General features: G+C 43.0%; 1 protein-coding gene across 1 annotated transcript in view; it reads left to right on the top strand.

Annotated features, from left to right (window-relative positions):
• The window catches only part of TECRL (trans-2,3-enoyl-CoA reductase like), a 117,753-nt gene extending 104,670 nt beyond the window's left edge, over positions 1–13,083 (top strand). The window contains exons 9-12 of the mRNA XM_065405552.1: positions 6,238–6,295; positions 8,471–8,556; positions 9,851–9,896; positions 12,956–13,083. Of these exons, the coding sequence (XP_065261624.1) occupies positions 6,238–6,295; positions 8,471–8,556; positions 9,851–9,896; positions 12,956–13,083 (318 nt within the window). The remainder of the gene's footprint in view (positions 1–6,237; positions 6,296–8,470; positions 8,557–9,850; positions 9,897–12,955) is intronic.
• Positions 13,084–16,082: the final 2,999 nt, after the last annotated feature.

Raw genomic sequence — 16,082 nt, 5'->3', positions numbered from 1 at the left:
GCAGACCTTCAGCATGTCACTCGTCTTTATTAATGTTAATGGCGCTATTGAGCTTTCTGGGGCAGGAACAGTCCTTATGTTATTTGTGTGTATATTGTCTGCTATGTTGGGGCCCTGTTCCCTGTCTGAGATCCTTAAGTGTTACATCATGATGATAATGCAGAATTACGTCCAAAGTTGAAGATTTAGGCAATTGCTATCACTTACCCTAATTTCTCAAATGCTGTGATAAAATCATATGGAAATATATCCCATCCTGGCTTTTCAATAAAGTTGTCTTCCCTAAATAACATGCCTGCTATCACCTGGTAACAGATTTTTAAAAAATACGTGCATCTATGGATGAAGAATGGCGAAGATTTGTTTCCTCACCTAGTTTTCACCTTGTTTTTCCATTGACGGGGCTGCCATCTTCCCAGTATTTATGTGCTTGGGTGCTATTTTTACAGATAGAAATATCTCAGTGCAGCTCCTTTGGCAAATCAGAAAGAAAGGCCTGAGCTCTGTAATCACAACAGGAAGGAGATCCTGTCACGGGGGCTGGTTTTGTAGCATAGCATTAGCTCTGCGCCCCATGGGGGGCTAAAGTTCCGAATTACATATTTCTGAGCTGATGATTTTTCTCCTCTGGGTCTCATCCACTCACAAATACAGTGATTTAGGAGCAGAACGGGATTACAGTGCCGAGGTCTCTCCAGGAGAAAAGCTTCTAGGAGTCAGGAGTTAACACAGAGCCCAATTCTTTCCTCAAATACAGCCGTACATCTCCCATTGAAGTTAATGGGAACTGTACATGTATATCTGACTGTACAGTTGGACCCATACGTACTAGCATAGCGGGTCCATATATTAGTGTCTACTAAGTGAGATGGAGTGGTCCAGGGATGTATATGAATGCACTAGTGTGAGAGCGTAGAACTCTGAGAAAGTTGAATATGATGCTTTGATTATCACAGCAGGAGCACTGGGGATCTAGTTAAACAGAAGAATGCTCATGGAAGCTTATTTTCTGTCCCACCGGCCTCCTATTCAAAAGTGCAGAGCATCCACAAATACCATCAAAATCATAGGCAGCTAAATGTGCTTATCCCCTTTGAAAATCAGGCCACCTGAGTGTGGGCGGGATTCCAGAGCTGCAACAGGAAAAGAGGAGCGTGACTGATTTAGACTGATCCTGGAAAGCCACCTAATCTAGGAAGTGCTTCAGCATGTACTTAACATTAAGTAGATGTGTAAATGCTTCCCTGAATCGGAGCCATTAAGATCACAATTTTGGCAGTGTTCAGATCCTGGAGACTCCACTACAGCCCACGTTTTCCTGACCAGACCCAGGCTAGCGAAGTAGAGCCGGAGAGGAAATAGTTTTCCCATCCATTGAAAATCTTTGAGATTTCAGAATATTGTCTGTTCCTCAGGGAGATAAAATCAAGACCTTTCCATTTTTTTCCACAGAAAAGTCCGTAAACAAACACAGAGACAAGAACAGGCGGGAAGTTAAGGCACTCACCGGGCACACAGGAGTCCTAACTTCAATTTCCTGCTCTTCCTAATAGGGAGTAGGGATTTGAAACTGGGTCTTCTCTAGCCCAGGTAAGTGCTCTAACCCCCAGGCTTGACCAGAAGTTCCATCCTATACCTGAGAAACCTTCCTGACAAAAGTTTTGTGGAAACTTTTCTCATGGAACGCTTTGGTTTCGATGAATCAGCATTTTTCAACAATAAAAATTGCATTGAAAAATTTCCAACCAGTTTTCTAGCAAAGACAGACAGTATACTTATGTGAAGAAAGAACTTCATGTAGTCACTGAAACCCTGAGGCTGAAAGCAGTAAGTGCTTAACTTAGTGTGTTGTGTCTCCAGGGGATTGCGTATTAATCCAGTGATGCATACAGTATCTTACTGCCATCACGACTATAGCAGTCTGTATCTCAAAGTCAGTGGAAATGGATTACAAATGCAGTTTATGTTAACAATAAAAATAGTACTTATCCAAAGGAACAACTTAGTAAAAGCAGTCCAACTTAAGTGGAATATTCTTTTTCTCATCTTTTATAGTTGATTGCATGAAGAAATGGTTTTTAATGTTTTTTTCCTGCAAAATATTGCAGACAGCGGTCAGTCCAGCGACAGGACCAGGTTTCAGGTCTGAGATCCAGGACATTTACACCATTGAAAAGGGAGCCATCTCCCCAGAGACAAGTGCTTGCTTCTAGTCTTAGCAGGTTCTCAGACACTGAAGCCTAAAATTGCAATATGTCTGAAAAATCTATCTGAGGTCATTTTTAAAGGGTCCTAAAATATATGACTAATGTTTTTCTTTCTTCATGGCTTGTCTTTATCAGATACCTCTGATTTGTATTAAGTATGTGCTTCTACATTCATGGGAAACAACAGCACGGAGTAATTTAAGGAGCTCAGCAGGCCTTTCTGAAAGTTGTTTCTATTTGAAGATATAGAAGCAAGCCAGCCAAGAGATAAATTTTCACATAGGGTGCATTTGAAATTTAAGATGAAAAAAATGTATGTACAACTCATTAAGGAGATAGAAAATGGTCACACATTGAAAATCAGAAGTTTTGCAAATTCCCAGATTTAAAATGTTTAAGACATTAGCTTAAGGGCTGGTTTATATTTAGCTATACTTCTCCATTTGGAGGATTACAAGCCAAATTTTAAAGAGGGAGATAAAAGCTAATTACAGCTGACTGCAGCGGCAGCATCAAAGGTAAGCTAATAAGCATCCCGGCAAAAATGCCCCTAACTTGCTTTTACTTACAATTGATTACAGAATTAGTAGGTGTTAAGTATAATTTATGAATGGGTGGTGCTGCACAGTCATGTGTGTGTAACATATTTGCATTTGCAAAGTGTTTCAAGTAATTACTTTTAACTTTGAAAATTTGTGTGTCTATTGTTTTGTAAAAGAAAAAAAAAGCTGGGTGCTTATTGTGACAAAGTTCCTCCTCCTCTATCTTGGTGGGTCCTGCGCTTATTGGCGGATTTTCTTGCCTCAGAGATTCACCGTGTGGGTTGGGGAACAGCCCAGAGACCTTCCCCTCTGGAAGAACCCACAGTCCAGGTCAATTGAGAGGTTTGGGGGGAACCGGCCCTCTACTCCAGGTTCCAGCCCAGGGCCCTGTGGACTGCAGCTGTCTATAGTGCCTCCTGTAACAGCTGCATGACAGCTACAACTCCCTAGGCTACTTCCCCATGGCCTCCTCCAAACACCTTCCTTATTCTCACCCCAGGACCTTCCTCCTGGTGTCTGATAACGCTTGTGCTCCTCAGTCCTCCAGCAGCACTCGCACTCCCTCTCCCTCTCCCTCTCAGCTCCTTGCACCTCTTGCTCCCAGCTCCTCACACTCCCACCACAAACTGAAGTGAGCTCCTTTTAAAACCCAGGTGCCCTGATTAGCCTGCCTTAATTGATTCTAGCAGCTTCTTCTTAATTGGCTCCAGGTGTTCTAATTAGCCTGCCTGCCTTAACTGGTTCTAGCAGGTTCCTGATTACTCTAGTGCAGCCCCTGCTCTGGTCACTCAGGGAACAGAAAACTACTCGTCCAGTGACCAGTATATTTGCCCTCTACCAGGCTCCTGTACCCCACTGGTCTGGGTCTGTCACATTATGTATTTTTTTAAATATTATTTTTGTCTGGAATATACCAATTGTAGCCACTTTTATAGTATTTTGGTTGAATTTTTCCTCTTCTATCGATTGGCATTTTTGAGGTGCAGAGGTTTTCCATTTTTTATTCATCATGGGTAAAATATGCAGAAAAAAGAACTGGGTCTAATCCTGAAGTTCTTACACAGCCAAAATTAAACTTTTAAATAGATCTGATCAAAATGCCCCAATGAAAAACTTTTCTGCTGAAAAATGGGGTTTCTTCAAAACTGATTTTTTTTCACGTTTAAATGCCTTTTTTTTTACATTTTTAAATTTTTGATGGAAAATTTCACAATGAAATGAAGCAAACTCTTGCATGTTGTTTAATTTCAAATTGAAATTTTTGTTTCATTTTATTTTTGAAAATTGAAATATTTTTGAAATTTCAGATTTTTGGTTTTTTGCTTCTCTCCTCCTTTTTCTTTTGTTGCCACTGAATATCGCAGAATAAAAATGTCTAGTTTGTTAGTTTGTTTTCCCTTCCTTTTCCTTTCCTTTACCACTGTAACTTTTTTAAAACTACTCCATCGTAAAAGTTAGAGTATTAAAAGAAATATGAAATAATGTAAAGGTGTAACATTTCAAAAGGTGAGGAGAATTTTTCAGTTTTCAAAAACAGATATGAAACAATTTCAGTTGAAATTGACATGAAAATTGTGATCCATTTTGTTTTGATATTTTCTTGTGAAAAACAGAAAAATTGCTAAGAAAAAAAAATAGAAATTTGTTGTTGTTGCTCCTGCTCAGAATTTTTCACTGGAATTAAATGTCCTTTAAAACAAAAAAAAACCAGCACCAGTTTTCAATAACAGCAGCATTTTGCTTACTATTACTTGTATCGCTGTAGCAGTTCAAGGCCCCAGTTGAGATTGGAGCCCCATTGTGCTTGGTGCTGTACAGTCCCTGCCCCCCAAGAGTTTACAATCTAAATAGAAAAGATAAAGTGGGGGAGAGCAAGCAGAGATGAAGTGATACAGCCAGTCATTGGCAGAGGTGGGAATAGAAAACCCAGGTTTTCTGAAGGCTGATCCATTGGATCCATTCACTGCACCACACTGCCCTTCATGGAGCAATTCCTTCTGAGTAATATTTGACAAATACATTATCTAGCCCGTTTCTTTTCATTGTGTAACTTATTCAGCACATGTTTTTTGTGATCCTTGATCAACACAAAGACGGTCTTGAAAACATGGAGGAAGAATGGGCATAATGTCTGACAGTGAGACAGGGAGTTCATCGCTTAGGTCCTGATTCTGCTCCCACTACAATGGCTGAACTCTCATCAGCTTCCATGGGGCAGGATCAAGATGTCATGGACTCACAGGTTGTGCCCAGTCTTGGCCCTGTATGGTCCTGGGGGGAACCCCCTTCAGTGTGATAGCCCTTCTCGGGGGTCCACTGTCTCCCGGAGGTTAAGCCCCTCCGCCTCCAAGAACCGCACCTCTCTGAGCCTTAGCACTCCTGTCTCTCGCCATGGGCCCCCTCAGGGAGTCCACTCACTCTGGACCCCTGGGGCCTCCACTCCCGAAGGGAATAGTGCAACCCTGTTCTCTAGACTGGAGCGACTCTCAGCCAGCGTAAAACATGAGGGTTTATTGAGCGTCTGAACACAGCATAGGAAACTCTCAGGGCCCTCAGGCCTGGCCTCCCACAGCACATCTAAGTCTCCCCTGCATCTAGGTGGGCTCTGCCTGCTCTCTCTCCCCAGTCCAGAGCCCCTGTGCTTTCCAGCTGGGCATCCGATATCACCACCCCCAAGCCCCGCCTAGGTCCATTCTATCCAGGTAAACAGGGTCGCCTGGGCCTCCTCTCCTCTCAACCATCCTTTGCTCCCCTCTGGCTGGAACCAGCTGGTCAGGTCACCGGGGTCCTCTCTTCACAGCCCATTGTCCTCCCACTGGCCGGAACCGGCTGTGACTCCTGAGCTGGGCCTCCCAGTCACCAGGTCACCAGTCGCTGGGGTATCCATTCTCCAGGCCATTGGCCGGGGTCCCAAGTTCCGTTGCTGGTCCTCTGTAACAACAAACTCCCTCTCCCATCACCTCGTTAAACCAGTAACCCCCAGGGAAACTGCATGCAAACCATTGAAAAAAACAAGACCCCCCCCACACACACTTTGTCACACAAGTCCACAGCCAGGAGATGATGGTGGAGCCAGAAATTTGTCTTGCAAAATCCCTTCAATCAGCCTATTGTGGATGATCCCAAGGCTGTCTCTCCTGTGAGGTCAAAGAGTCTGCTGCTACCTTGCAGGATTACACCTACACTTCTCTCTGGAACCAAGGGTAAAACCCTGGCCCGCTGAAGTCATTGGGAGCTTTGTCATTGTGTTCAGTGGAGCGAGGATTTCACCTCAACAGTTCACCCAGTGCATGGTTTTCTGGGGCATCTGGGCTCTCACAATGAGTATAACATATTTCTCTTTGAATGGGTTTCTCAATATTTTTTTTAACGCTCTGCTATTCTTTTGAATGCAGAGTTTAATCCTATTGCTGGAATCAACCAGTCATGCAGTTATCTGGTAACATCCAAAATGTGTAACAGGGACCATGCTTTAATTTGTTTTGCAGATGTGTGAAGCTGGAAATCATTTTATCAACGTCGCTTTAGTCCAACAAAATCACTCAGGTTTGTCTCCCCCTTACTTTCCCCCCACCCCACTTACTTCATACTGAATTGCACTTTATTTATGGACCTTTTCCTGATATACTGTAACCTCTACGTCTGTCTACAAAATAAAGAAAGATGAGTGAGATATCATGTCATTGTTATCACACCTGCTAAATAAATGTGGTGATATTTGTAATATTGCTGTTCTAAAGCTTGCAGCAAATTTGTCTTCATTATAAATATCCACAGTTCAGTTTTTGATTGGAGTGTTTAAATGTATTAAAACATGCTGTTGACTGACAATGAAGGATTTAATTTTAATGAAGATTCAACAAACATTAAAATAACTAATTTGCATAGTTTTCTGCTCTAAAATTGGAGTGTGCGGAAATGTGCTGTTAAAATGTGCTCCACACCTCTCATTTTTGCAGAGCATTTTGGATTTAGGGCAAATAATTATAGCTACAGCACATTTTCTAGAAAGAAACATGTATTGCACAATAATCATTGTTTTTCTTAGCATAGTCCCCATTTCAAGAAAACACTTATTCACATGCTTAATTCAATCTCTATGCAGTAAAGCAGTTAAGCATGTGCTTAAAGTTAACCATGTGCTTAACAGGGGCCACAATGTGCAGTAGAAGCAACAAATAAACTTATTTACACACACAACCTCATCTCTAAATACCATTACAGTGTCAACAACATTATGGCCATTGTGAGAGCTGAAAGGTATTTGAATCAGTCTCACGCGTTGCATTTTGTAATAGCTACATTAGCATAATGGAACGAAAATGTCAGGTTCTGGAATATAACATTATCTTATTGTATTATTGTTATTTTATTTTATGATTACTGCAATGCACTTTCTTTCTGAGTTCTAACTATTTTCCTGGGAAATTCTGTTACTATGACATGAAAATTGTTTTTTAAGAAGGCTGGAATTCCAAAGGGGCCTACGTGATGTAGGCATCCAGTTACCATTGACTCTGAGAAGCTCTCCCCAGTACTCTTCCCCTCTGAATGCCATTAGTGCCCACATGGGAGCCCCATTGGGTTCAAAGCACCAACCAGTAGTGCTGGGCTGCACCTGAGCAGTTTTCCAGCACTTCTTTTGAACCCTAGAATGGATCCCAATAGTCCTAACAGGTGTGCAACAACGGGGGACTCTTGGCCAGCAGCTTCTGCCTCCCCTCCTGACCATGCCCAAGACAGCCCGTACAGGAGGAAATTGGCCTACCACTGGGGGCCTGGGTCATAAGTGCTGGAACATACTGAGCTGAAGGAAGCACCGGGATTTGCTGAGCCTGGTACCACTGCCAGAGCAGGGCACAGCCTGGAGAGTGCAGCGAGAGGTACCACAGCCTCCCAGTGCCCCTGCTCCACATGGAAAGTCCCTGCATTCAGTCTGCAGCTCCTCTCCCCTCCCCACCACTGCTGCCCCACCCAGGGCAGGGGGCTGGGGAAAGCACCAGGGCCTCCATACCCAGCCTACTGCACCAGAATGACAGCAGGGGCTTCCCCACTGGGCAGGGATGTGGGTGCCCCAGCCTGCTTCCTCCTGCATGGGTGGCCTTGCACTGTTGTCTCCATCACAGCCAGGAAAGGAAGCTGCAACCTCCTACTTTGTTGCACCCTGTCCCTGCCTCCCCTATGGCCAGACCCCCTTCTTCTCTCCTTTTACCACTCCACAGGCCTAAGGGTCCTGGCAGGAGTATAGTGCCCCCACATCCCTGTTTGCTGCCTGTGGCCAAATTGATCTGGACCGGTGTCAGCAGGGCTCCCATGGAGAAGTGAGTATGGCACTTCTTTTTTCAGGACTCAAGCACTGGTGCCAGCAGGTTCTGTCAGTCCTATGGTTACACCTGATGGCAACTTCAGCCACTAGGCGTGAGCCTACTGGTTCTACTCTGAGGCGGTGAACGGTCCCATGCTGAGAGCAGTGTCTCTCTGCATGTTTGTAGGGTGTATGCGAGACCCACTGGTCAGCGTGTCGTATTGGTCCTCTGAGCCCCAGAGCACAGGAGTCTGCTGCAGCCCCAGCTCGCGCTGTGGGGACTTGTGCTTTTAGCTCTGGAGGTTCCTTCCTTCCTGTGCGTCAGTGCAAACGGTAGCCGTCGTATGTGCAATGAGGTCGGTGATCCCTGCTGTACTTACATTGTGGATTTGTTTGTGTTTTCTTCTTTCCCAAAGGGAATAAAGCCTCTTTTCCAAGTCCAACTTACAACCCCTTCACATGGCTATTCACACTGGTTTCCTGTCCCAACTACACATACGAGGTATGCTGTTTTCGTCTCTGTGTGGGGGAAGGGCAGCCCAGTCAGGTCACAGCCCAGGATGCGCCAAGCGTGCTCACAGTGAACATCCCTCCTCTTTAGTGCAGTCTCCTCAACTCCAGACACCTCACAAAACCTCACCCACCCCCTCCTATAATAGACCCCTAGCTTCTGGCTGAGTTACTAAAGTCCTCAAAGCTTGATTTAAAGACTTCAAGTTACAGAGAATCCACCATTTATACTAGCTTAAATCTGCCAGTGACCCATGCTGCAGAGGAAGTTGGACCCCTCCCCCTTGGGTTTCTGCCAATCAGACTTGGGGGGAAATTCCTTACAGACCCCAAATGTGGCAATTAGGTAGACCCTGAGCAAGTGGGTGAGACCCACCAGCCAGACACCCGGGAAAGAATACATTGTAATATATGGAGATATACCTATCCTATCTCATAGAGCTGGAAGGGACCTCGAAAGGTCATCGAGTCCAGCCCCCTGCCTTCACTAGCGGGACCGAGTACTGATTTTTGCCCCACATCCCTAAGTGGCCCCCTCTCAAGGATTGAACTCACAACCCTGGGTTTAGCAGGCCAATGCTCAAACCACTGAGCTATCCCTCCCCCTCATGTAGCAGCCATCTAGTGTCCCATCACTGGCCATTGGGGATTTTTGCCACTGGCAGTCACTGATGGTCCACATGCCATTGTAGGCAGTCCCATCATACCATCCCCTCCATAAACTTATCAAGCTCGGTCTTGAAGCTAGTTAGGTGTTTTGCCCCCACTGCTTCCCTTGGAAGGCTGTTCCAGAACTTCCCTCCTCTGATGGCCATTTGTATATATGCATTTGTTCTTGTGTCCACATTGGCGCTTAACTTAAATAACTCCTCCCCGGTATTTATCCCTCGGATGTATTTATAGGGAGCAGTCATCTCTCCCCTCAGCCTTCGTTTGATTAGGCTAAACAAGCCCAGCTCTTTGAGTCTCTTCTCATAAGGCAGGTTTTCCATTCCTCGGATCATTCTAGTAGCTCTTTTCTGCGTCCTCCTCCCCAGAACAAATGCTCCAAGTGACCCTCAGAGTCACCCCCAGGCTCCCGTGCAGATGATCCCCTCACTCCCGTCTGACGCATTGGATGCTCACCTTTTATCCAGCCACCCAACTCATTCTACCTCCTATCCACAGTGCAGTAAAGACACCCAACCTTCTCTGCTTCCAGTGGATGGCAGTGGGAGCCGTTGTGTACAGAGTACAGTTAAAACCTTGCCATAGACAGGATTAACAATTCTTCTTTCTTCATATAGGTTGGGTCTTGGATTAGTTTTACGGTGATGACACAAACACTGCCAGGTAAGACAATCGCCAACTGGAAGCAAATGAGATGTAAATGCGTGACTGGCAAAAGTGAGTTTTGTAAACCTAAAACCACCCCAAAGAATAATTGTTGGACTATCACCACCAAATCGTTCTTTGTACCCCTAGCACATTACTCTTCAAAGTGTCAGCTTTAGGAAGCTGGATACCTGGTGGAGCTGGTCAACATTTTCCAAAAAACAGTTGTGGTGGTGGTTGAAAACTTGCCTTTTTTGAACATCAGTGACTTGTGTGAAAAAATATTCTTTTAAAATATTTTGCAAATAAAGAAATCTGAAATGTTATAAAAAATTCTATAGAATTTTTTTCATTTACCATTCATCATTTTTTCAAGTACACCTCTATCCCAATATAACGCGATATAACACTAATTCGGATATAACGCGGTAAAGCAGTGCTCCGGGAAGGCGGGGCTGCGCACTCCGGTGGATCAAAGCAAGTTCGATATAACGCAGTTTCACCTATAACGCGGTAAGATTTTTTGGCTCCCGAGGACAGCGTTATATCAGGGTAGAGGTGTATGACGTTTTCTGTTTGTTTGTTTTTAATTGGACTTTATTTAAAAGAAATTTCACCAGGGAACAGATTTCCAAAGACACTGAGGGCACCTAAAAATGCAGATAGGCGCCTCTTGGGATTTACAGAAGTGCTTAAGTGAGTTAGGCACCTAACTCCCATTGAAAGCCTGCGTAGGATCTTTTGAAAATGCCACTAGGGGCCTATCTGTGTCTTGAGGTGTCTAAATTCCTCTGGAAATCTAGCCCCATATGGCTAAGCTGACCAAAAAAATCATGTTTTGTTTTTGTTGTTGTTACCAGAAAATAAGAAATGCTACACATACAATTTTGCAATGAAAATAGATACTTAAATAAAAGTGATTTCAAGACTGGATGAAAATTTTCATGACAAACTAACTGAAAATGATTTTTTTTTTTAAATTATCACAATGTAAACAAAACTATTTTCCAAACAGCTTTATACATAGTTACTATAGGAAAGACGTGAGTGTGTAGCGAGGGTCATGGTGCTATTGAGTTAAGAGGCAAGTAACAGAATGAGCTGCAGGATAATTATCCTTCCCCTGCTTGCCCTGAGGTACCCCAGACAGCTCTCAGCAATGCTTTTTGTTTTGCTAAAGGATGCCGGAGAGTTCACGTCTGATGCCCTGTGCTGTTCTAATTCTTCTTCCATTCATTGTATTCTTCCTTGCAACACTTTCTACTCTCTTGCCTTGTTAGCGCCTAGTATATTGTGTTGGAGCACTTTCTGGAAGCCAGATTAATGAACCTGCAAAACCCTCCTCAAAGTGGCTACCTATTCATATAGATTAAAATTGATTGGTGTAGTTTGTGGCAACGTAAGTGTACCTTGACTCTGGTATCTCTCCACCACTACAATGTGCTAATGTTTCTAATACCTTCCACCTTGTTTGATGTACACTTAGGGTATGTCTCCACTGCAGTCCGTGGTGTGATTGCAGCATGGGTACACAGACCTGTGCTGGCGCAGCTCAAAGCAGCAGTGTAGACATGATGCTTGGGCTTTAGCACAAGCTGTACAAGCATGCCGGGAACCTTAGGCACAAATGTTACTAGCCCGATGTCCATGCCCCCACGGCTACACTATTATTTTGGGATGTGCTGGCATAGGTAAAGCTAGTGCAGGTATGTCTACCCATGTTGCAGTTACCCCTTGGACTGCAGTTTAGGCATACCTTAAGGTCTCAGACTTTATACGCCGGGTAGTAGGTACCTTTATCAATGCCAATGGTCTTTTTTTTTTTTTCTGGCATGTTACCTTCTGATTGTGCCTTTAGGGCCTGATTTAGCACCCACTGAAGTCAATGTGACTGTCTTCTTTCACTTCAATGGGCTTTGGATGAGGGCCTTAAAACAAGAGCTTACCCCTCAGAGAGGCACATTTCCTCCTTTCAGGCAGGAAAGGTAGTAACTTGCCACACCCCTTGATGGGTGAGAATTCTTAGCTTCAAGCACGTGAAATCCTGGCCCCAGTGAAGTCAATAGCAAAATCCCCATTCACTTCAGGAGGGTCAAGATTTTACCCCACGTGTCTGTTCACATGCTTAAAAATAAGCAGTGTTTTTTTTTTTATTTATTTTTTTTCCTGGATTAGGGCCTTGACATAACTGAAAAACAGAATGAATAGCCCAAATTATATTTGAATATAATCCACAATCAACGAACCAGAGAATTCAACAGCTCACATCAACCTCCCCCTGTAATAGTTCCCATCCAAATTACATGGCTATTCAAAATAGTAAGGAAGAATTGTCCAGTGTTTAGGGCATTAGTCTAGGACTTGAGTGACCTGGGCACAAGCTCTCTCTCAGCCACAGACTTTCTGTGTAACCTAGGGCAAGTCACTTAGCCTCTCGATGCATCAGTTCCTCAACTCTACAATGGGGATAATAGCCCTGCCCTACCTTACAGAGATATGGCGAGGATAAGTACATTAAAAGACTGTGAGGGATGCAGATACTACAGTAATAGCGCTGGTCATGAATTTTTTGATGAAATATTTTTTCATCAGAAAATGATGCTTCTCAGAAACCAAAACTTTTTGCAGGAAAAGGTTGGTTTTGATGAGTTTCCCATTTGGAAATTGTTTATTGGGGGGGGGGGGGGGGGGAATAAAGCTTTGAAATTGTCAAAACATCCCATTTCAACATTGGCAAAACAAAATTTCTGATTTTGGTGTTAAACAATTTTCTGTTTCAAATGTAAGTTAATTTACAGTGAATTTTTAAAAATGTAAAAAAGGTTAAAATCAAATGTTTCAATGGACCCAATCCAATTTTTTTTTCGATGAAAATTTTTTAGATTTTTGACTTTTCATCCTAATTTGAAACACGAAATATTGTTAAAGTCTCAAAAATTCTCCCAGGATGGGAAAACCATTTCCCACCCAGCTGTAGACAACGATGGGGGTATGTAAGATACACAGATGTGCTTAAGAAATGTAATTTAAAACATGGTAAATATGAATGTTGTTGACACACATTTTCTTCTTTGCAGTTGGAATTTTTGCTTTCCTGATGGCCATCCAGATGTCCCTCTGGGCCCAAAAGAAACACAGGCTCTACCTGAAGAAATATAATCTGGGTGCGCTTAGGAAAACAGCCATGATTCCATTCATCTTCTAAGCTCTTCAAGCACTAGCAGCCCATATTCACTGAGAACTGATTCTGGAAACAAATGAACCCTTTCATTTAGTAACCAAAGAAGGCTTGGGCAAGAATTGTTGAGTAGCATTTTCAGACAATTAACATCAGAATGGGGCGTTTTGAATTAAGTGAACAGAATCTGGCTTTGAACCCTCGGTTTGTGTTAGATGATATGATTTAATTAGATTTTGTGCAATGGAGCTAATCAGGAAGACAGGAAACTCTGTCTTGTGAATGTTGGGCCAAATCATCAGCTGGTGTAAATGGGTGTTGCTCTGTTTCAAGCCCGTGGGGTGATGCTGATCTACTCCCTGTGAGGAGCTGGCCCTTTTAAGGTTCAATAGCAAATGCAGATCAGATTCTGAGTGTTTTGCATTGCAGGAAATGCCACAGCTTTAACTGTGTTCAAAGCAGCATGTTCTGTGTAAATCTGTCTAAGCTGTACCACCAAACAGTGTTGGTTTATACAGTATTAATTAGGGCAGCTTTGCAGTTCTGTTTTACTGAACCAATTCCTGACTACTGGCAAGTTGTTTGATGATGCAAACTGGCTTAAAGTCAGCACTGTGGAGAAGTCTGTTTTTTTCCAGGAGGCAGCATGGCCTAAGTGGATCGAGTGAGTATCAGGCGAATGAAGTTCTAATTCCAGTCTTATGAACATAGGCGCTACCACAATGGGTCAGACCAACGGTCCATCTAGCCCCGTATTCTGTCTCCAACTGTGTCTGGTACCAGAGCGTCAGGGGGAGTGCTCAAAACAGGGCAATTATGGTGTGATCCATCCCTCTCTTCCCCTCCCGGCTTCTGGGTGTCCCAGGTTTAGGGTCACCTCAAGTATGGCCCACCTTGCCATTTATGGGCTCTGTTGCCATGAGGAAATCACTTGACTCCAGATGATGACACCATCTCTCATGCCGAATTAATCACAACAGATTTAATGGAACTGTTTGTGCAGTAAGTTTCTACTCAGTGTGAGTAATGGGATCACAAATTGGTCTGTAACCTCTCAGTGCCTCAGACTTTCCATCTCAGGCTAACACTTATCCTCTGTTTATAAAGCACTTTGAGATCCTGAGATGTAACCTGTACCTAAATACCAGTTATTACTGGAAGGGAGAGGATCCCCACCAGAATTCAGGGCCTATCTTGGTTCAAACATGTCAGGACAGGTACTCAGCTGGTGCAAATGGGCAACACTTCATGGATCTCGTTTGGCATCGCATGCATCTTGAGGTTGCTTTTGGAAATCAAGCCCTGGTTTGAGTTGCTTAGTCAGTTTTTTCTTTGATTTCTTTTTTGAGTGTCATCATTCTTTTCAAAGGGAAGGTCTTTTATTCAAATCCCTGGAAACACTACATAAATTCATATGCAGGGCAATGACTCCTTTAGTACGGAGTAACACAATTTTTAGAGGCAAGGTATGATGGAATTGTAGTAGCTTTGGAGAGCAAAGGGGCCAGAGTTGCCTCATGAAGCATTGATGCACGAAACCCCACATCTTCAGTTCTTCATTCTATTTATTTGGCACCTTAATAGATGCTTCTCACATCCTCATGGCAGGTTAAAAAGCCTGGCTGAAAACTTCAATGATTAGCGTAGAACCAAGCTACAGTAGCAAAGCAGGACAAGTTCAGGCTCTGAGAGAAACTGTTCTCTTGCCTAGCGGCACTGTGCTCGAGTGCTCTAACAAAGTTAATTTATCCAATAAATTGGGTTCATATCCCTCTTCAAATGTCTAATCTACAGGCTTGCAGTGTTTATCCTGTTAGCAAGACAAGCAACAATTTATGTGTGTTGACTGTAGTGTCTGTTATAAATATTCAAGTGAAATAGTAGCCAAGACACATTGTAGTTTCAGCAATTCTGCTAGACTGGTAGGTAGAGTGAAATATGTTGTTTTAAAAACTTGGAAAGGAAGAAAACAACTGAGTTTGGTTATATGGCGAGGGTAAGAAAGAGAAGGGTTGACTTGAAAATTGTTTAAGGTAATGATGAAAGGGAAAGGCATATATGAATTTTTGCCTATGACAACATCTTTGGTGGACCCATAAGTCCTGGGAGATGCATATATCTTAGTCCTTTCAGTAAAACACAGCGGATTACACTGAAACAGATTAGAAACGTGTGGTGACATGGTGCGTACCAAATAAATCCTGTGTAAGGATGATGTATGTAAAGAATAATTGCATTTAATTTTGGTAATGTAAATACATAATTTCCCATATATTTTTTTAAACCGGTGAGCTGTTAAGACCTGGCATTTTTTTTCCATTGCTGCCAATATATATACCAGAATCACTGAGCAACCAATTAGCTAATATTATGTCCCATAATAAAGATCTATTTTAGAAGATGGTATTTGCTGTATGCTTTTGTGTTCCAACTTCCAATTACATTCTTTGTAAAGATGTGTTTGATACACTCTTACAAATATAGGGTTCAAAGGGATCTCAAAAGGTCCCCTAGTGACCCCCCAGCTCTGTGGCAGGAGAAAATAGACCTAGACTATTCCTAACAGGTGGTTGTCTAACCTTTTTTAAAAACCTCCAATGACCAGGATTCCCAGCCTCCTTTGGTAACTATTTCAGCATTTAACAATCCTTATAGTTAGAAAGCAACTTTTACATTAAAGATTGGGGGTTTTTTTTCTCTGAAAGATATGTCCTAGGAATTATTTGGGGAAAGTTCTGTGGTCAGGAGGTCAGACTCAATGATCACAATGGTCCCTTCTGGCTTTGGAATCTATGAATAACCTAAATCTCTCTCGCTGCAGATTAAGCTAATTACTTCTTATCCTAGCTTCAGTGGACATGGAGAACAATTGATGAATGTCCTTTTTATAACAGCCCTTAATATATGTGGAGATGGTTATCAGGTCCCCCCTCAGTCTTCTTTTTCTGAAGACAAAATATACCCCTAGTTTCCCCCACCTCCTTTCCAGCTATCAGGCCAGAAACCCAGCCAAAGAGGGAAATTAG

Source organism: Emys orbicularis, chromosome 5 (assembly GCF_028017835.1).
Source record: "Emys orbicularis isolate rEmyOrb1 chromosome 5, rEmyOrb1.hap1, whole genome shotgun sequence".
Lineage (NCBI taxonomy): Eukaryota > Metazoa > Chordata > Testudines > Emydidae > Emys > Emys orbicularis.
This window is presented reverse-complemented; position numbering and strand designations above follow the sequence as displayed.